Source organism: Hydractinia symbiolongicarpus, chromosome 1 (genome assembly GCF_029227915.1).
Source record: "Hydractinia symbiolongicarpus strain clone_291-10 chromosome 1, HSymV2.1, whole genome shotgun sequence".
NCBI classification, from domain to species: domain Eukaryota; kingdom Metazoa; phylum Cnidaria; class Hydrozoa; order Anthoathecata; family Hydractiniidae; genus Hydractinia; species Hydractinia symbiolongicarpus.
The window spans coordinates 25,998,625-26,022,219 of record NC_079875.1 but is presented as its reverse complement, the minus strand read 5'-3'; the positions used below and the strand labels follow the sequence as shown (position 1 = coordinate 26,022,219).

Genomic DNA, 23,595 nt, shown 5'->3' with positions numbered 1-23,595 from the left:
TGTTAATAATGCCCGTATTCTGTCTGTGAGCAAAAAAAAAAAGTTATGCCAACGGAAGCACGAATATCAAATGCAACATATTTTTATCCACTTTGTTGAGAACGTTTTTCTCGCAATTAAATTCCTTTTCACCTGAAATTTGTGATCAGTCCTATGACGTGGGAGGGAGCCAATTGTATTATGAAATTGAAGAATTTGACCATCAACCTCTTAAACTGTGACACAGATAAGCCTGTCAAGAAATTTTTAGATATAGCTTCCTCTTTCTCCTTGCTTCCTCACATCACCTTTTCTACTAGGATAACTAACTCCTCCAGTACTCTTATAGATAATATATTCTCTGACACCATGCCTGGTATTATCTGTACTTGATACTTTTGATACAAACTGGGAACAAACTCTTAAAAAAAGTTCTGGCAATGTAGACCTCTCCTTCGACAAATTCTTTAACAGGGTTAAAGGCCTCCTGGATCAGCATGCACCTATAAAAGCACTGACTAAGCGTCAACATAAACGTGGTTGAAATCCTTGAATCACTTAAGTCTATTCAACAATGCAATCGTCTTTATAAATCCTCTATGAAGGCTAAACATCCTTTAATTAGATCTGCTCTCAATAAACGTTATAAGCAGTATAGAAACTTAATTGTAACCTTGTGCAGGCAAAGCAAGAAAATACTTTATGCAAGCTATTTCAGTGATAACCTTCGCAATATTCACAAGGTGTGGGAAGGCATCAATTCTATCATAGCTACCAAAAAGTCTAAATCTTCTTTTCCTACTTGTCTCAATCTTCATAATACTAATGTCACTTATTCTTCTGTAATCTCTAATTCCTATAATGATTATTTTTCTTCTATTGCTGATACCTTACAATCTAAAATTCATTTTTCTTCAAAGCCTTTCTCTCATTTTCTTCAAAACAGAAATTCAAATTCGTTTCTCTCTTACCAACTGGACACTGATGAATTTGAATTTGCCAAGTCACTCTCAATTCTGATCAATCTTTCTTTCGCTTCTGGTGTATTTCCATCCCAATTAAAAATTGGCAATCTCTTTGCTATCTAATATTGAACCAGTTTTTGAAAAACTGGTCTACAAACGTGTAGAAGCAGTTTTTGTCACAACATGATATTTTGTATTCTCAACTGTTTGGATTCAGGCAAAAACACTCCACAGCATAAGTTCTTAAAAACATATGCCAAAATAAGAATTAGCACGGATCTTATAGACTAATACTTTCGCTTAATATCAAAATCAGGAAAATAATGTGTAACGCAATACAATTCTTGTAACTAGTTTGCTAATTAGTAGTTTTGGTGGTGGTGGTGTTGCTTAACATTCTTTTATGTACATGATTAAAATTATGGCAGTTTATACGATGCAAAACACTAAAATTCTTTTTACATTTCTAGAACACATTCGAAAACGCACATCTAATTGGGTAAATGTCGGAACTATGTTGTTACCTATTTCACCCAATCAGACTTAATAGTAAAAAATTAATTTTCTACAGCACCCTTGCGGGCTAATTTTATGAAAACGCTTTCGGAACATACCAAGGTGATTTTTCTTATTTGATATAAGCATCTTCAAACGTGGTTCAAATTCTCTTTTTCTATGTTCCAGGATGTGTCCGTAAATCAGCATGACATATACAAATGTCACGTTTCAGTGCAGATCTTGCTAAAACTGCAGAGTCACTAAGAGACCTTTTAAGTTCGAAGAATGAATGGATATGGACAGTTGTTCATACAAACGCTTTTAACAATTGTAAAGAATTATTGTCAATGCAACCGATTCTTGCCCATTACGATGTTAAAAAGAAGACAAAAAATAGAACAGATGGAAGTGTTACGAATGGTATCAGTGTCATACTTTATCAATACCATAGTGAATGGCGACTGGTTGATTGTGCGTCACGTTTCCTAACAGCAACAGAAAAGAATTATGCACTGATCGAGGTGGAAATGTTAGCAGCTTTGTGGGGAATGGAAAGAATTGCAGTTTATTTGTACGGGATTTCTCCTTTTGTACTAGAAACAGATCACAAGCCGTTAACACCAGCTTTGAATAACAAACCACTGAATGAATTGTCGCCATGTATACAACAACTAAGAATGCGTATGATGAAATTCAGATTTACTGCAACCCATGTACCATGGAAAGAACTACTGGATGCTGATGCATTATCACGTGCACCATGCTAGGAAACAACAGATGATGCAATTGGTGAAACTGAAGTGACTGCATTTGTGAATGAAGTGATACAAGCTGTACCAGCATCAAAGCAACGATTAGTAGAGATTAAAGAAGCCACAGCAAATGATGTCGTATTACAAGCAGTGATAAGAGCAACCCAAACTAGATGGCCAGAACAACGCAGAAACTGTTCAAATAAAATTCAACCGTACTGGGAAGGCCGTGCTAATCTCACTTACAATAATGGTTTGCTACTACTTGGAGAAAGAATCGTAGCACCAAAAGGACTGCAACGTTCTATATTGATGAAATTGCATCATGGACACTTGGGTACAGAGAAGTGTAAATGCAGAGCTCGCCAGACTGCTTTTTGGCCTAAAATGAAACGAGACATTGAAGACTTCATAAAGAAATGTTTGACTTGTCAAAAAATGCTACCATCAAAAACCAATGCTCCATTATTGCCTCACTCATCACCAGATATTGCTTGGCAAAAAGTTGGCACTGACCTGTTTCAATATGCTGGTAGATCATACCTTATAGTTGCGGATTACTACTCATTATGGTCAGAAGTATATTTACTTAATCGTCCTGATGCTGCTTGTGTCATTATTTTCATTTTCTCAACATGGCATTCCAGAAACATTAGTCTCTGATAATGGGAGCCAGTATGCATCTTATCAATTTAAACAGTTTGCAAACAAATGAGGATTTAACCACATTACTAGCAGTCCTAGATACCCCAGATGTAACGGTCTGGCTGAATCAATAGTGAAAAATGTAAAACTTCTTCTAACGAAAACACAAAGATCAAATGACGATTTTCACTTAGAATTTTTAGCCATCCGTAATGCACCGTTAAGATGCGGAAAGTCGCCTGCCCTTACTGCTTGTGTTCAATCTCTCCGACACCTTACCGTCAGTTGTTTGTCACACAACAAAAACCTACCATGACCAAAAGTGTTCTTGTACAGCCTCGATATTTCAACCGGGCCAAATAGTCTCCATTCAACATCAGGACACTCGAGAATGGACAATGAAAGGGAAAATATTGAATGAAGTTGCGCCTCGTTCATATGTAGTTCAACTTCGAAATTGAAATATCATTCGGCAGAATCAAATTGCTCTCAGGTGAGTCTATGGGGTGTCTCTCTTTCCTCCTGGGAAAGAGGTTTATTACTCCAAACCTTCTCCTTGGGAAACACTCCCCGTTAATGCAAACAACAGCGAAGACACTATTCTGTATAACAAATGCGAGGAGATACACAGCGATGCTACCATTCCGTATGATGACAGTGAAGATAGTAACATATCTGTGTCAGAGGACGACAACGTAGGATACGATTCAAGTGATGATGTAGTGCAACGATTAAGAATCGAAAGAAAAATTAAACATAAAAGAGTGTTAGACTATGAAGAGATATAGAAACGTGTAATACAGACAAACCACATGACCTTGGTTATGTTTTATAAATTTTAAAAACGGGATGTTATGTTATACTTGGCGCTTTATACTATGCGTATATATTTGTGGTGTAATCGACACTTGATATAATATATATATAGCTAAAACTAAACAATATACATGTATGATATGTCAACTAATCTAAGGACACATGGGGATCCGTCTTTCCTTGCTGATGGAGTGTACAAGCATGGGCAATGGGTAGGTCTTTGTAAAATAATCAGTCCTGCATGTATGATGACAACAAGAAGATGTACATCTGTAAAACCAGACTTGTGTTTTTTTGTGTTTGGACTCAATTGGCCACACTAGGCTTGAAAAAAAATCCTCACAAAACAACTGTTCATTCTTTATTAAGATGTAAAAAATAATTTTTAATGCAGGAAACTCTTTCAGCAAGATAAAAATAAGAATTTATAATTCAGGGCGAATTTGATCGTATTTTTTTCATGATGGCGGCTGAAATTTGATCGTATTTTTTTCATGATGGCGGCCGAGTTGCGTGGTCAATCTCCCGAGATGTGCAACACGATGCCAGTTTTATTTTTATAACTTATATTGATATAATTGCCTTAATATCAGAAGTAATGGAAGAACTTAAAGCTGATATAGCCATTTTACTTGAGAGAACGAAAAACTTCACTGAGCTTTCTTCCGATGTGAAAAACATTGCAACGAAACTGGAAAAACTAGAATCAACTTTCCAGCAAGATATTGTAAAATTGAAATCAGATGTTACTGAGATTGAAAAAAGCCAGACCTATTTATCGAATGAGTATGAAAAGAGCAAGAAAGTTACAAACAACATAGTAACCATAAATACAAGAATGGAAAAGGAGAATAACATTCTGAAAATCAACTGAAAGCACTGCAACATGAAATGGAACAGGAGAAAGCCACGAGGAATGAAGAAATGCAATATCACAGAACGAGTCTTAACGTGAAAATAGTTGGAGTTCCTTTCCAAATTGGGGAGGAAGATCAATCTGAATCAACGAACTCTGCTACACTAAAAGTGATATCTAAAATTGCTGATACTGCAGGAATTGATCAATTTCATCCTGATCAAGTAGATGTTCAAGTAGATGTTCAATTCTCTTTGAGTTTCTTGGGAGGTCTGTGTGCAGTTAACCAATTGCTACTTTCCTTTTAAATTTCATTACACATAATTATTAAAAATCATTCTATTTCTATTTCATCATAGCTATCTTTTTGTTATATCCATATTTGAGATTGTTGTCATATGTTTTTTTTTAAATTTGTAAATATTGCAACAAACGATGTATATAGTTAAACTGGAAGATAATCTTCTTATCTATCTTATCTTGCTCCACAGAGTCTCGCGGCGGTCCTTGCGTAAGCTAATTTGCACAAATACGAAAAATCGTGTAGCAAAACCGTATATTAAAGACGGTGTATTTGGAGGCTAAATTCCAAATTAGGAACGCAAGAAGGATTTGACTTACCTAAAATATAAATAGACAGAGATAAAGATGTGCATTTTGTAATGTTAACATAGTAATGACAATGTTTTAAAACTAGTATAGAAAGTGTTGCGGAGAGGTTGCCAAGGCAAAGGCATTAAGCACGGCAAAGGCAGCCAAGGAAAGAGGAAGAGGAATCAGCAAGGCAGGGGTAGGCAAGGCATGGGAGGCACAGGCAAGGGCATAGTAGGCAGGCACCAGAAAAGGCATGGGAAGGGTAGGCAAAGGCATTAAGCACGGCAAGAAAAGGGCACGGCAATGCACGGCAAAGCAGGCAAGGAAACAGGAAGAGGAATCAGCAAGGCAGGGGTAGGCAAGGCATGGGACGCACAGGCAAGGCCATAGAAGGCAGGCAACAGAAAAGGCATAGGAAGGGTAGGCAATGGCAAGGGGACGGCAAGGCAGGGGCAGGCACGTTAATAGAAACTCTCTCCCCCTACAACTCAAAGATATACTCAATGTAAAGTATTACATTTATATAAGGTCAATATACAGTGAATCATCTTAGCAGAATTATGTGCCAATATAATACAACCTGGTTGTTGTAGGTGCAAGATAATTGTTTTTCATGCCCTGTCCAGGATTCGAACCTAGATCTCTCGTTTGCAAGAGTGTCATAGCCATTAGACCAACAGGGCGTAATAATGATGTAATTTTGTTAATTACATATACTGAAATGTTTACGCTTATGTCTAATTAACTAAGCTTTTAAAAAAGATTGGTCATTATCCATCCATTATCCAGGTTCACCTTTCGTTTTAAAGGATCGTGTATTTCAGGCTTAATCCCAAAACTTGAGGTGAAACTAAGTATGTTTATAGAAAATTTTCCCAATATAAAGGAACGACTATTATCAGAACAAACTACCTTATTCCATGAAATTAACGAGTCAAGAAACTAACCCGAATTAAATTAACAATAAAATTACGGCAACAGTCGAATCCACGGTAGTAAAGCGGTCTCCTCTATTACAATGAGGTTTGGAAATCAAAATAAAAGTTTTTGTTGTTTGGAAAGACAATGTTAAAAATTTTTAAATTTTGGAAGAAAAAGTGGTTTTATCACTTGGATCAGAGTATGAAGATGATACAAAAGCTATTTAAAAAAGATCTCTGAAAAAAAAGAACACTGCTGAGCTATCGTCCAAGGAGGAGATAATAACAGAAAATTTGTATTTTTATGTTTTTTAGGATTTTATATATTGTAAAAAAGTCACTAATTGTATTTTAATTAACGAGTCATGAAATTAACAGTCCTTAAATTAACACTGCATTTAATTAACGGTCATTAATTAACGCGAATTTTGAAAAACAGCGTTAATTTCATGACTCGGTAATTTCATGGAATAAGGTAGACCAAGAGAGTATAATTACGCACATTTTATGCAGAATCTTGGAACAAAACTGAAGCAACAAAAATAGTTTATAAATACAATACCAACGGAACCCTCTGCTCAATATTTTATTCGGTTAGCTAGCATATCTAGTTAATTAGCTAGCTACTAGCTGTTGATAGGGTGTAATGACAAAACGCACCAGTCTACCAGAATTTTATGTTAGCTAAATAACTCGTTTTATAATAGCTTAGTAAAGAATTTTATAACCTAAAGTTAGGCTTGCTAACTGACTATATAACTATATACTACGTTAAAATATTAAAACCGCATGCTGTTGTGCAAAAGAAAAATTTTATAAGAAGAAAGGTCTGGGGATGGGTTGAGAGGAATGAATTAAGAACAGCAAGTTTTAGCATTTTTTTATTTTTTCACCAGCGATACCCTCCTCCTTTTCCTCCTCCTCTTCCTCTTCCACTGCCCCTCTTTAGCTTCATCCGCTCCCGCACATCGTCCTCCTCCGTGAAGGTGCGGGAGCCACCAGACGCCTTCCAGGACTTGTAATTTTGGGAGCTTATATAAGCTCCCAACGATTTATTTTGGGAACAAAAGTCCCGGAAGGCGTCCCAAGATAAATCAGTTTTCTCAGCTGATAATTCCTAAAACATAAGACATTTGTGGAAATGCTACATTCTAAACTTTCTAATCTTTCACTAAGTTATTGTTACTGTTTTACCACATTCTACACTTTAAAGCAATTATTTCTAGTGCATAACTTACTTTAACCTTCTCCTCTAACTCAGCAACTTTTCCCTCCAATAATTCAACTCGCTGTTTCAACTCCTACATAAAGGTTCCTCTCAAATGAATTTAATACTGTACTTTTATATGCTAATTCTTGTATGCTAATCCAACTAAGTATTATATTATCTCATTTGGTCGCTAAAAGTAGTATTTATTTGCTGTTTTAATTACAATTTTATGTATTACGTATAATGAGATGACAATGAGTTCATATACATAATACAATCTATGGCAGTCAGGAGACCAACCAAATAACAACAGCTAGTCTATGGAAGACTACCTTTATGTGGCAAAACTTTAGCAATTGCTTTAAAGATATAATACAGAAACATAGGACACAAATGTGTCTGAAACCTTCCTCGGTATTAAATTTTAATACAAAAAGCCTTTTATATGAATGCTAAATTTTGCATCAAAGCAATACAATTTTAGTACTTTAATTGGAGAAACTTTCGCAAGAAACTTTTGCGGGAAAAAAAAATTAGCGAATTTTTTCAAAATGTTTCTGGCAAAACTTAAAAAGTGAATTTCAATCCAGGGTGAGTGCTTAGTACAGGTATGTTGCACATCCATATAGGTTTAATACCATTTCAAACAAAAGATTAGCTTAAACTTCTGTTAAATAGAAACACAGGTAACAGCTTGTTGTTAACACAGGGCTGAGTGATTTGTACAGGTATACTGTTTCGGCACAATACCCATTTCTAAAAAACTATCCTAACTTCAGTTCAAACAAACAGACAGTTAACAACCTGTTCTTATCCTACACAGCTAAAACAATTTTATATACTTTGTGGAAAATTTTGTAACATTTAAAAATAAAAATACAGTTTATAACCTGTTTTTACCTTCTCTAAGCAAAAAACCCCCGCAATATTTAATGGAAAAGTTTCTGTTAAAGATTAAAAATTAAACACGGCACTATGATTGAGTGTATTATCTCACTCACTGTGTAGTATATGTAGAGCTATAGCTAGCTATAGCCAGAAAATCTATTTCTTTGTAGCTAGCTAGTTTTATACTAGCCATTATGATATTGTTTGATCTTTTTTATGCTATTAGCTAGCTAGCTCTTCAATTCAAGTAGCTCTAGCTAGCTATTTAAGTTCTATTATTATTCCAGCTCAGTCAGTAGTTTTATGCTAGCTAGCCTTAGGTGTTAGTGAGAATAAGAAAGGGTTCATTACATACCCTTTTTTTCTTCGCTTTCCTGAACATAACAAGCCCTTCCGTCAGTTGCGATATGGCATAGATTGAGTTTGAGGCGCTATGTGTCCGAGAAAATGTCATGTGATGTTAGTAAAAGTGATTTATGTATCACGTGGCTAAAAAGTGTAGGCAGATTTAACCTAAACTGGAAACGGCACCATTTACGCTTGGTCCCATATTTAAAAAACAACAAAAACTCCATCGCCGTGCTAAAAACATGTTGTCTCGCTCACTAGAAAAATGTACTTAAGAATGACCATATGAAATCGCTGGGAGACTGGGCCCCGAAACGACGGATTTTTGATATTTTTGATGTATAGAGGGACGGGGCGCGGAAATCGTATAGAAATCCTATATACTCTCCACCGTGCTTACTTTTTCTTTTATATTTGGCTTATTTAATGAGGAAATGGGCTCCGCTACTCTCCGCAAAAATTACCTCGTCAAATATCATTACATAATAATAGCATAAATTCCAGTTCATAGTTGCGTTATATTCCTTATTCACAGGGATGTAAAAGGACGAATGAACTGTATCGCATTTTATGCTAGGACCAAATATAGCTTGATACGACCACGTCAGGTATCCAGTGGGACAAACAACTAAAGTTTCGCAGTCTTCTTTCACAGCATGTTCAATCATGTGTTTTAATACTTCCGATTTTCCTAAATAAGAAAATAAGCGTTATTTTGGAAGAAAGCATAACATTGCAGTTCATGAAAATGAAGGTTACCTGTGCCAGGTTTTCCTGTTATTAACAGGAATGGATACTGGATCTGTTGATCGTTACGTAATTCAGTGATACTACTTTTTAAACGTTTCATAGCACATAATCTGTTGCCCAACCAATACATTTTGTGGTGAGTCAAAATTCTGTAATGAAGATAGTTCAGCAGATCTAAACGTTAAAAAGGAAAAGAATTATGATACATAGGAAAATGCAAGTGATGCAGTAAGAACGTTAGTAATTGTATTGAAGTAACCATTATACCTTAAAACCTGTAATTCCCATAAAGTCAAGGTGTTGAACATTCCTTGTAGGTAATTAATGAAATTATTAACATAGTAATTTCTGTGTCCATCTTTTTCTAAGTACGACTTTACTAATTCGGTATTACGCCAAAAAGTACCATTTGCATTTATTGCATAGACAAAGAACTTCAAGTATTCCGGTATATTTCTTGAGACTTTGAGATTGTTTATCGATCTGAATGGGACGTCCATTATGGTGTGTTGCCAGAAATATAACTGCTGGAAAATATTGCAAAATTTCACACCAACCAAAGTGTTGTTACCTTAAATCAATAAAAATAAGTATTATAGAAGTAGCTAAATATGTAATATTCTCTTCTACATGTCGGTTTATTAAGTGATACCTTTATATTTCTTTGGTTGAGCTTTTTCAGTATCATAAAGTCGTAGATATTGTAACAGATTTAAATACTCGTCACAGTCACGCGACTGGTATTTTACTACGATTTTATTGTTTTCTGTTTTTTCATACGGTGGTATGACAAATCGTTTTGTGCGTGAACTTGTCCACGCAGCTTTTATCTCGCTCAGCGCCAGCCACATCTCTGGTTCACAAGGAGTTAAATCTCGAACAAAACGAAATGCGGCTTGATGCCCTGTTAAATCTTCAGCAATGACAGCTTTAAAATAAATGAGAAAGTAATAAGTTTTGTGCGTAAAAAAGTGCATAAGGAAGTAGAAAAATACTAATCATTTGAAATATATGTATCCTTATATTTTGATACATAGGATGCAACGTATTTTAAGAGCAAATTTTTTTCCGTCAGCATATTGCACGTCCATTGAGCATTGTAAGCTTCTCGTTAACGTGTCGATGTAAGCTCCGACGTTATTATTATTTGCCTCAGCTGTGTGGCAAATATGCACGCCATTATCGTCATAACTCGTTTTCTCACTGTGCACTTGCATATTTAAGACTTTTTGATTAGATTTTTGGCAATGATAAATCTGCGATAAATGAAAAATATAATAAAAAATATGTCACTTGAACATGATAGCGTATTTGCGAAACGATATGTTTAATTGTTTATGATAAAATGTAACGATAGTAATTACCTGAAAATCGTAGTCTTCATTTTCATGCGAGCGGTTATTTGCGACACATCCATGCTCTTCATATTTTTGGGGCATACCAGGGTATGGCAATGAAGCGTTCCTTTGTGCATAAATTCGAAACGGTAAAAATATGTGTGTAGATTGGAACGTTCAGGGTGTCTAAATATAACAAATATAAAAAAATGAGAAAATTGTATATGAAGGTGTCTGTTGTAGAACAAAAGTTCAACTGACCTGATATCTGTAAAGAGGTGGTGTCGCCACTTATTTGTGTTTGAGCCGTACATGTACCCTCTCATAATTTGCTCTAGTACGTGTGCAATATGCAAAGTTTCTGGACCCGACAAGTTTGTTGGCGTACGTTGAGTGAGTTCCATTATTTCTTCCAACCACGGTGGCTAAAAGTATGTTTTATAAAAATTATTTTCATTACAACAACTTTCATAATTAAAGTGAAAGTACCTTAGGAAATGTCCACTCGTATGGTGAAATAGTCATAAAAAGTTTGGGATATCCAAACTGCCGCACAGCATCTAGCAAGTATCGATGTTGCCATTTCCAGTAACCACTGCTAAAAATTTTGCGATCTAGGGATGCCACTGGAGTAGATCCAAATTTTTTTCCACTTTCAATAGCACCTATAAAAAATTGAATCATACATTTGTTAAATGAAAAGATATTACTTTTTGCAATGTAATAAGTACTTAAAACTTACCAGAAACTGTTTTGTACATCCAACGATCATACTGATATTGTAGGAGTTCAAAATTAACGGAATAATCAATAATTTCACTACAGCATTTTAAAATAAATGCTTTTTTTGCACTTAGCCTGCCTGAGCCACCCTCAATTGTGCTTTCACACAAGTTGGCGTTGTAATATTTGCAAGGCCAAATTGCACATTCTATGCCTTCCATTCTGAAGATTCTCCAAAAAGGTATTTTGGAAGCACATTCCATATCACTGACAATTTGCTCGTAATGGCTAAAAAGAAGTAATGAATTAAAATACAGCGTTTGTAAGAATTACATAAAGGACCAAAGATATGGAAGAAATGAAACCTGTAAGTTGAATTTGTATTTGCATGTAAATAACTATATGCAGCTTGCAATTATTTCTTTGGTTTGTGTCTTCTACACGTTCAATTCGCACTGAAACTGGCTCTGTACGCGTATAGATGGAAAATCCGGCGGTTTTAACACGATAACCATGTTTTTCTTTCTTGTATTTGCCCACATCAACGGTGAATAGTGAAAGAATTTGTTCTTCCTCTTGACTGAGATACACCAACGGCGTAGGGACGTTGCACATTCGTGGTACATTATATTTATTGTCACCACGTTCGCACGTTGAAATCTTTGATAATTTTTTCATTCTGCAATAATTAGGTAACATTTTGTCTCTTTGGAGCATTTGGCATTGTTCACAAAATGTCCAAGCATATTGGCAGCACCAGTGTCGTATTTCCTTTCCTGTTTGTAACGGAATATGGTTTATGGAAGGTGAATAAACACGATTTAAGGAAAATTGCGTTTTGCAAATTTCCAACCAGTCTTTTCTGTGTAAATCTTCCTCACTTTTTGCTTCTGTTCTTTCCTTTATCTAAATAGTTATCGCATAATGTAGTAATGCTATTTAATACAAAAAAGAATATACTTTTTCGTCGTGAAGTAGCAGATGACAGCGCCTTTTCGACCATGTATGAGAAGTCAATGGATTCAGCGGTTTCTAAAGTTATTAAAGTTATTAAAAATCGCGTAAAAAATATATAAGTAAATAATGCAAAAAATAAAATATAGTAAATTTCTTAACAAGTAGTGAATAAGTTAATAAATGTCTCACTGAAGATCGTTTCCTTTTTGTGTTTTCCCTTTCCATGATGTGCAATTTAATGTCTTTCAATTAAAAATAAGTTTAAAATAGTACTTTATGCGTACGTATTTCTTTGTACTAAAATATATATATATATATTATATATATTATATATATATCTATTATTATAGAGCAGTATTTTCCAGTTTCAGAAGCGCTACATTATTTCCGCCGTAACATTTTGTGTCCTTTGTTCTGAAAATAGTCTAAGTATAAAAAAATATGATTTAAGGTACAAACTTTAACGCCATTTTAACACAGTAATTAATATTGTAATAAATCTTTACAAAATCTATGTATGTACGATGTGTATGCAATGTAAATAATACAACATCTTGTCAATCCTATTACTTCTTCTTGGTTCTTCTTTTCTTTTTCTTTGACTCTTTTTCTGCTTCTTCAATTGGTGCAACGCTGTCCTCCTCGTCTACGTCATTAAGCATGTCCAATAAAGACCTCTTTGAAGCGGAGGAAGATGAAGCAGACGTGCTTGGTGACTTATCCATGCACAAGTCGTAATAATTTTTTAAAGTCGGTTTGTCCTTGAACGTTTTCCAACTTTCTTTCCCTGCTCCACCTTGCTCCGCAACAAAGGGTAAATTCGTATGGACGAATCGAGCGCATTTTAGATGAAGTGACGTTAAGTACAGCGCTGCACCAGTCTTTAGGGCGACATCTAAGTACTTATCGAATATCTAAATATAAAATGAGAATTATAAGACATTGTGACATTAGTGCATTAATTTAATTACTTCTTCATCCTTTTCGGGCAGCGTAGCACCTGTTACTGCCAAAGTAACTTTTTTCAATTTTGACTTTTAGGGTTTTTCTTGTTCAGATTTTCTATTAAAGGGTTGTAACGATTCCTTCACTTTAGATATTCGGTCTTTTACCATGTTGTTGAGCTTCTTATCGCCAAGCAACGGCAAGTTTTCCTCAATTGTCTCAGAGTTGGTTTCAAGTGTTTCGGATGACTCTGACAAGGCTACGCTAGGTCGGTTCAGCCATTCGCATGTGAATGACTTTAACTTTTTGCGAAAATCATCATCCGAACCTGTTTCTTCTTTGGTTGCAGGACCATAACCACGTATAAAATCCTTAGCGAATTGGTCTAAGAAATTGACAGCTGTTTTTGTAGTTTTTTTGTTAGACATTTCTAAATTAAGGAAAACATGAGGATAATGGAAAGATAAAAATAATCCTTTTAAGTAATTAAATATTGAAGAGTAAAGTGTAACATTAAAATACTCACCGGTGTAGAATATGAAGCACTGTCAGTTTCGACGGCTAAATGTGGAATGAAAATGAAGTTGCTGTCATCGGTATTTATACTTTTTTCCATAACAATTAAAGTGACCTTTGACCCCAAGACTTTCTAGCGAAATCTGATTGGTTGAACGTCTATCTCACCACTTTGAAATGCGCATTAATATTTTTTGCGTTGTCTAATTGGCTGAAATTGTATCATTCCATTTTATTTCATCCAATGAATGATGTTTTCAACATTAATAGGATTGGATAAAAATAATCACACCATTTTACTCTCTAGTTCCATATTTAGGAAATTTTATGTTGCAGGTGCGGCCCCTGTGTAAAGATAAAATGGGAAGCCCTACAAAATGTTAAACAAATTATTTAGAAGATAACTGTGTTAATGCTGGTGAAATTGTAATGGTACGTCACGCTCCATTTTAAAATGTAAAAACAAGGCAATAGTACGCAAAATAAATGACAATATGACATGTCAATTACAACTTCCTAAGTCATGCAAAAATTGGCAGGTGCACTAAAAAGAGTGGAAAAAAGAAATTATGGCTTGAAGGAGAAGTTATTTGTGTTACAATTATGACACCAATTTTCATTATGACAAAGGTAACCAATGTACTATTCCAAAGACACAAACACCTTCACAATGATGTGGGCGTAAAACCACGAAGACATGAAAGAGAAATTTTACACCCCCTTGCAGAGCTTCTTACAAGAATAACTATGGGTACAGCAGGATCATTAACCCTGTAGACCAAGTGAGCAAACTTGCCCTCCCAATTGGACTGGGGTAAAAAGTTGGGTCGTCGCACCCAAAGACAAGAACCCCCTTGCTATGCTTCTTATGATTACTCTATAAGAGAGTGAAGAGTGAGCAAACTCTAGGTTCACGGTAGACTGCTTGTGACAGAAACAGCCAGGGTAATACAAAACCGCTAGGGAAAGATAACCCTCCCCCTTTTATGTGAATGTTAATCAGACAATTTTTACATTTTCACAAAAAACAACACATACACAGAAGAGTTATTTAAATCGGATGGTGCAACTCTAACGACTGCTTTATCGTCACATTTTAACCATGAGCCACAGCTGCGATCTTTAATGAATGCCCAATAGTGACCTGCTAGGGTGCCCGAATGATTAATAGTGGCAGCTAACGAATATTTGTTGTTAAATGATATGTCATCCGTTGGCTGAGAACGAACTCTAAAAATTTCGTCATTTGAAGCAAGGCAGGTAACAAATTTCTTATTTTTTAACATCAAGAAACTTAAACCTCTTCAGTTGAATAATTAGAATGTCTCCGCACTGGGTGAAAATCGTTTTGCTTGTACTGTCTTGATAAGAAGAGCACTGCGGGCAAAGCCACCTGTCATTTCCAGACAAATTTTCGGGCTGCAAAAAACAATTAATTGAACCTGTAACGCTGTTTGAGATAGGGAGTGGCACAATAGGCATTTTCTCCCTGCTAGTTGATAAGAAGCATGCATTACATGACGTCGTAGTGGTTATAATGTTGGTGATATTATTTGCGATAACCGAAGGGCCTGTTAATTCACCCAAGACATGAAGCAGTATTTCTGGCACGTCCTGCTGGGTATTAATGTTGAATGGGGTCTTCCTAATACTGGACATCTCACGCTGCAAGTCTCTTAAGAAGGCGGAAGGGTCAACAACTGTGGAACACCGGGACAGCATGGATATACTCAGCATAACAGACTTCAATAGGGGAGAAACAAGAGAAGATTCCGAAGCACAACGTAACCAAAATGATGGGATTGCAGTTAATGCTTGCAGGATAGAATTGGCGTAACAGGTGTTTCCTTTATTTATTAATCCTGCGTGAATTACCTTACTGTGGGTAGATTTTGAAAGCTGCAAAAAAAAGAGCTGTCGTGACTTGAATGACTGGATGAAGTCTATCATAAACCACTTCTGGTGGGCTTGTTCGACTTGCGAAGTAGATCCAAAATTATTAAAGGAAAAGTGGCAGAGTTTACTCTATCATATCCGTGGGGTACATTTTTGGGTAAATAATACGCTATATCATAAGTGTGCTCATGAAGAACTTACCCTGCTACAACAAGCTCAGAAGAAGTGGTTAACCAAAGAAAACCCTGCTTACATCGCCTTGGAGAAAATTGTTAATGAAAAACAGCTACTAAACGATTTAAAATACGTAGCTGATTTCAAGCACACTGAACAGCTCGAGGTTTACCATTCCCTGATGAATAAGTACTGTCCCAGACGCTTAGCATTCTCGTACGCTGGGATGGTTGCTAGGACGCAACTAGCTGTGCTTGACCACAACTCGGGTGTAGAACGACAACAAGCCACTACATCCGATGGGAGGTTGAAGTTCAAAGTTTCTTTCACCAAAATTACGAAGGAGTGGGTGGCAAAAAAAGTAATGGATCCGAAAGAAAAGAAATACCAAGAGGACTTGATGAAGGAAGTGTTTGATTTGGTTCAAAAAATCAAACGTCCTATATTTTTTAAGTTGCCTGAAACACCCAGAAATATTGCATTAAAAATAAACCCTGGGAAGGAAGTTGTTGTCTCGAATATGCGTTCAAGATTTACCTTAAAGTAAACATTCCCTGGTTTATAAATGATATTTAGCATTACATCAAGAGACGCTTATTTTACAATTCCGGGGGACATTTGTTATATTTTAAAAACATATATTGTAAAAATTTCATTCATGATCTTTACAATTATACATGTTCTTATATATTTTATTTGTCCAAATCCATTCCTGATTCTGTGTATGGCACGTATACCCCACCGGGCTGCGGGTATTCATTACGGATTACCCACACAACACATGATGGTATAGGCTTTCGATAACCTATGCCCAGTCTTTCATACACCCACCATATATATTGTTTATAAGCAGCAAACCGATAGGATCTGTTGAAAAGTTCATTACGAATCCCTCTCATGTTGTGAATAGCACCCAGTGCTGTCCGTAACACAGGTTCCGGCAAACAAACCATTTTGAATTCATCCGACTTTGTAACACACGTATGACCTAAGCGAAAAAAGAAAAAAGATCTTTCAAAAGGCGTACCCCCGTGTGTAAATAAACAACGTTTAGCTTTCTGAAACTTTGTTATGACAGAACAGAAAGTGATTGATCTAGCAAACAAGGAAGTAAAATACACGATAAGAAGATATTTTAATCAACAGAAACCTTGAAAATGACCGTCCGGAATATCATTATTATCACGACAACATAAACTTTCCGTTTCAGAGACCATAGTTTTACACTTTTTGCACTGGCACCACTTAACATTTCCAACACGATTTCCAGCTTCAACATTGCAGTTTTTAGCACCAACGTTGTTTTCCAAAGCTTCTAAAGCTGCAGCCACTTCACTTTGACTCCGTTCCGGTTCGAACATGAAGGGAGATAAACCAAATTCTTCATCTTCATTATATTCAACATCGCTTACATCAGAAGAGGAAGATGACATAACTAGTTTACTACTGCAAGAAAGTAACGCACCGAATGTTGTTGTCACGAATGACGTCAGAAGAATGTTAGTGTCCAGACTACTCGTTGCGGAAATATATGATAAAGTGAAAGCATAAATGACATAAGGCAAAATTGCTTTTTTTTATGACTTAGAACCTTTTAGTTTAAACTTTTTTTTTGGCTGTTATACAGACATGTAATATTGTGATTTTAAAAATTTTGAAAATTTACCGGACTTCCCCTTTAAAACTTTTTATAGTACAATGCTTTTTATACTGACTATACATCTGAGCACGTGCCATCAAAGATTGTAAAGATTCGACAAATAACTTAAAACAATCAATTATCGAAGTTAGCCTAGGGAATTTGGCTTTAAAAATAAGCGGAATTGTTTTGAAGATGTGGTCTCTGTCTTGCATTCTTATGAGAAACTTCAGTTTTTGATACATAATATCGATCCACTTCCAGAAGTGGTTAAACGCAGTTTGCTTTGAGACTCTGTAAATTAAAGCAATCGGCTCAAAACTTAAGTTATGTCGCAATTTAATAATGGTTATTAAAATTTGGTTGTATAGCTCTTCCTTGGTACAACTTCTTCCATATTCCACCCTTCTTGTTAAATAAACAAGAAGGGTTTCTAACACATCAAACTTTAAACCAGTTAGCATAGGTGATTTTGCGATATTTTCCTTTAAAAAAAATAACTAAAACAGTTGGACCATTTCGTTAAATCCAGCACTTGTTGTTTTAAATTATCGCGCTCTTTTCGAAGTTTGTCCATCTCAACGTAGATTTGTCCCTCCTCTAAAAACTCTTTATTTGGCTCCTCAGTTACATATATAATTTTGTAGCCTTTTCAGTCTTCTCTCCAGCCGTCCAAGCTTCTGGTTTTGTCGGTGAGGTGACTTTGATGCACAACATATACAAGACATGTTAATTGAAGGCACGTAGTCCACATGTTTTTCAAAATTTTCCTTCTGTCCTAACAATAAATGTACCAATTATATAGGTACATTATCAATGTAGCTATAAAATTTCGTATAATCATCTCCAGCTAGCTAAAGCTTACCAGTCACAAAATGTCTTGAACAAGCGTAAACGTGCTTTGATTTAGGTGACCACAACTTATCTTTTAAAGAATCTTCTTTTCTTCTGATAGCCTTTAACCATAATTTTCTTCGTTTTTCATTAGCAGGCAGTATATAATTTGATTAATCTTAAGATTTGCTAAGCAGCCATAAACACAACAGCTTTTAACCATGTTTACCTACTAGCGGAGTGGCTGTTTCGTGAATGTCGCCCCCAGGTCAAAATGGTACACTTTCAGACAAATTTGATGACGTGGCATTTGCTGCGAGAATAAAAACACATCCCAGATAAAGAAACACCGTATGGAGAGTGGGTTTAAACATGACCAAGTTAACCCAAATAAACTTTAGAAAAAAAATCATGTTTTCTTGGCGTCATCTTCGACGAATACTTCAACATCAACTCAAACAATTCAAACGAGTATACTGTATACACTAAAAAACAAAACCTTCGGTCCAAATGTCGCAAAATCGCAAAAATATAACAGTCGTTACTTTCAAATGCCTCGTTTATCAATTTTACGGCTAATATATATAGAACCTGAGGCGAGGTTGTCGAACCTAAATTAAATTATCATGTATCAGAACGAAAAATTGCGAATATTTTCAAATTCCTCTCCTATTAATTCTGCGGATAAAATTTATAGAATCTGAAAGAATTATCCCGTATCAATGCGAACAAAAAGCCGTAATGTCTTGAATATTTGTGCAACCAGCATAGATAACCCCGAATTTAAATTGCCTAATAAGCACAAGGCCAGCTTAAGGGTTTCCCGATATTCAACACATGATGGAAGAACAATAGAAGTAATCTGGCTGCAAACATTTTTGTTAGCGACACAGCGTAATTTTTCCCACTTCAGCGACTTTCGATTTCCCGGAAATATCACGCTGGGTCTTTATTGTTATTGTGAAATCACGTGATTTTTTTGTTCTTTAAAATAAAATCTTTAAAATAAAAATAGATAAAACCACTGTGGAGATAAAACATGAATGTCACGCAGAAAAGAATGTCTACATAAAAGTAAAAAATTAAAATATTTTACATGGTATTCTCAAAAAAAAGGAAGGCTTTAACTCGATGTCTTTAAAATTGATCTAGAAAATTTTGGAAATTTTATGATAAATCCTTTTACGTAAAATTGAACTCCTGAACAAGTTCATTAACTGTTTCGGTATTTAGGCGTTACTCTTACTCTCTCGCTCAATCTGAAAACTGAGGATGTTTTAATAAAGGTTGATCTACAAAAGAAGAAACATTAAAAAAATGAGGAACAATAATACAATTGTAGCACAAATTGAGTGAACACAAGTTTATTATTCCATCATTATCTCTTTAAGGTAGCACTTCTATGATTTGAAGAGGACATTTATTATCTCAATACTTTATATGATGCAAAACGTATATAAATCTTTATCAACCTGATACATAAATATTTTATATTTTGAGTAAAACATCGCTACCGTAAGAAGTGAAGAATTAATTAGTGCGAAATTGGGGTTTTCATGGGATACTTTAGCAGGTTTTAAGTATTTTTTTCCCCTACGCTTTTATTCTCACACATTTTTATACCCTAAACAAGTTTGCGAAGGACATATTTTCACAAGGCTCTGCCCAGGAAGGTGCATGGAAAACCTCCCTGTTCACATGAACCAACAATATTTGGAAACTCTAGAGGACATAAAAGCATACTTGTCACATGGTAAGTTTGTCCATGCACTACATATTCATCCATCTAATTTTAAAACCACCAGGACAGAAAACGTATATACGAGACAGGAGAAGTATATATACATAATTTTACTGACTTTAAGCAAGTGAACAGGTGTAGAAAAAAATAATACAAAAATTAGGACTACTTTTGAAAATATTTTTTTACTTATACTCCACATAAAACACATATCACCAGAAATACAATAATTTTTTTTAAACCTTAACCCTGCTTTTATGTTAATAAGGCACGTTTTTTCTAACGTCTGAATTTTAGGTAAGGCTAGATATTCTTATTTATTTACGCTTTTTCAGCGCCAAGTGTTCTTCAATTTTATTATAGCAATTGTAGACTCATTATTTTGTTACTATAATCTATGAAGGCATTCAGACTGAGTACGTTCTTATACGTTGTTAATATTCGGCAAAATATAGGCCTCAACGTTCTTATAAACTAGATTATTCTAAAAAACGTGTAGTCAAATACACCTTTATTAAATAAAGTCAACCCAGCCGGCACAAAGAGCTCTAAAAGACGTCTTTTAGACATCTTCCGCATTTCTAAAAGACATCTTTTTTAGCGCTGATTTGTCCGTCTATAATGCATCTTTTCGTCTAAAAGAGGTCTTTTCAAAGATGCATTTGAGAAGATCTCTTTAAAACATCTTTTAAAAGACATCTTTTCAAATGATAAATATCTTTTAGACCTTTTACAGATGTGGAACCGACTAAAATGCAACTTTTTAAATGCATCTTTAAGACTTCTTTCAGACGTTTTTAAGAAATTTTTTTGCAATCCGTCTTTTTAAAGACGTCTTTTAGACCTTTTACAGATGTAGAACTGACTAAAATGCATCTTAAATGCAACTTTTTAAATGCATCTTTAAGACTTTTTTTATCTATCTATAAGACGTTAACAAATTGCAGTAAACGACATGAAAGACGACAACTATTTCGTGATAACTTTTTATATCAAAATCGTACAATATATATATTTTACAATTACATAAATATAATTTATATATAACCGGAAATAAATAAATAAAATATTATTAATATTCAACACTATAGCTACAATTAGTATATGTAATCGCACGTTTACGAGTGCAATTAAATCATTTTTATATTCATATTTGCAAATTGTGACCATTGCAATAATCTTTAATACGAATTCTTAGGCCATAGAAAAAAAATTGTGAAAATTGCTAGTAGTTGAAATTTGTCGTAACGCTTGCAAGGCCGAAATAAACAAAATAAATATTGGACATAATAAGGAAGTCTGTTCAGAAAAAAACAGAAAGAGATATATTAAATGTATTTAAATGATATTCATAAATGAGTTAATTCGAAAGGGCTTTCCTTTGTTATTTAGAAATTTATACATTTAATGTACCCCTTATGTCTCTGATACTTTGAGTGGGAGCGTTTCGCAGCTTCGTCCTAATTATGCGCCTCATCTCTTGTTCGTTCGCATCTTTAAAACGCTTGTTGACAGATTCTAGAGAGAAAGAAATAGCTTATTTGCAGATAAATAATAGATTTTTATAGAAACGTAGTCAGTAAATGTTTGAGAAATACACCAATGAACCTATAGATATAGGTTCATTAGAATAAATCATGAATTCTATAAATATAATCAATTACAAATATAGCAAAAAGTAATGAGCAATACGAATACCATGTCATAAATTCTGCTTTTATTAAAAAATTGAACAAACACAGAAAAATTGACAAATAATTTTATGTTCGACTATGTCCAGGTGGTTGTGGGGGTTTGATCCCCACATAAGGCTGTCGTCTAGTTGGGCAAGAATTTCAAAGAAGTTTCTGTAGCTCTAATAGAAGATTAAGGATTCCAGAACTGCGTTTTTGTGAACCACTCCTGATACTCGATACTACTAACATAAAATATAAATTAAGACATAATATTCTTTAAACTATAGCCACAAGTCTCTGCCCCAACCAAAGCGATTCTGCCTCTCAAATTACGTAATAGGTCAAGTTGCAATAATTCCATCGAAGATTATCTTGAAAAGTAAACATAAATAGCTTTGAAAAAATAGCTAACTAGATTTATATATATATCATTACATTGCATTGAGCTGAATGTTATATCTTGATATTGAGTCATAATTATTTAGTCGGTCATTATGCACACAACAATTCAGGGAAACTATCTATAATCATGCAACAAGGAGGTCTCTATAACCACTTTAAAAAAGTAGTGTTGTTTTTGCTACCCACAAAAAACTTGAAATGCAAAACTCGATTTAATCTCAGCTAGCTATATACAACAATACGCCAGAAATTGTTTCAGCAGCTCAGTTCTTTCACTTTATTGGAGTTATTTTACGTTAAATACTAGGTCTTGATGTATGCAAACACCTTTTAATGCCATGTCGCAAGTTGGTCCTGGCCCGTCAATTGACAAGGGAGCATATGAAAAGATGGGCCGTCTTAAGACGGGCCGTTTTCTAAGTTGGGGCAGAATAGCACCATCTTTAAAAAAAAAAAACTCCATCGCTGTGCTAAAACACGTGATCTTGTTGAATTGGGAATTTAAGGGAAAATAGCCAGATAAATTACTGGGGAAACCAGTCAAAAAATTGACTAAAATTAAAATTTTTTGATGTATAGGTGCGGAAAACCTATACACCCTCCACCGTCCCTTATATTTGGCTAATTAATGAGGAAATGGACTTTGATACGCTCCGTTCGCTGACGCTTTGCCCCGCAAAAAACCCTGGGGACAGGAGTGCGTTATTGTTTTAGGCGTGTTAACCCAACGATAAATAATCCTTGTAATAACGTTGTTTTATGCAACTTTTTTAATGTTTAAGGAGTTCAGAAAAAGATTTCTACCTAAAACACAATAAATAATAATCATATAACTTAAACTATACAGCTATATTAATTGAGCGAATACTTTACGAGACAAATTGGCAAACATTAGTTCTGTATTACTTTATCCCATAGTCTTATCCACATTTATTTCTTCCATTCCAGTAGCTAGCAACTTTCTTAGACAATTCTAATTTTTTGTGAAGCAGTGTAATTAATAACGTATACAATGTCAAGATTGTCAAAATGGAGGGAAGCCAACAATAATTTTTGGTTTATAAAAATATCAGAAGAGCTGTTTGTAAATAACTATTTGCAGCAACGTAGGGCTTAATTATATCAAAGGAGGCGGTTGTCAAAGGCAAGTCGGACGAAACGCAAAGATAAAACTGTGATTTTATTTGGAGCACCGAAATGACGCCATTTTGTCAATCAAACTTGTGCAGTTTATTTTATTTTTCTCTGTTTATTTTGTTTCTGTAGTGTGGCCAGTGAAACCTGGAACGAGGTGGAAAGAGAAGACAAACGTAAGCGCGAAAGACCAACAAAGAATGCGGAAAAATAAAGAAAATGGAATAACAAAGAGACATTCAAGTTGATTAAAATTTTGGACGCCAAGTGTGTCTGTACAGACCGACTGGCATGGTCTGCTCTATATTAAATCAATTTAAATATTGCAGCCATCATCAAGCCAAAATCGTTCAAGTTAACTCAAGTTGATTGAAATTTTGGACGCCAAGTGTGTCTGTAC

The 23,595-nt window shown here is 34.9% G+C and overlaps 1 protein-coding gene across 1 annotated transcript; it reads right to left on the bottom strand.

Annotated features, from left to right (window-relative positions):
* Positions 1-10,526: 10,526 nt before the first annotated feature.
* On the bottom strand, positions 10,527-13,532 carry LOC130638095 (uncharacterized). Its single transcript, XM_057446979.1, has 2 exons — positions 11,301-13,532; positions 10,527-11,223 (listed from the first exon to the last, which is right to left on the bottom strand). Exons 1-2 carry the CDS (start codon positions 11,542-11,544, stop codon positions 11,033-11,035), a joined length of 435 nt encoding a protein of 144 aa, XP_057302962.1. The 5' UTR covers positions 11,545-13,532; the 3' UTR covers positions 10,527-11,032.
* Positions 13,533-23,595: the final 10,063 nt, after the last annotated feature.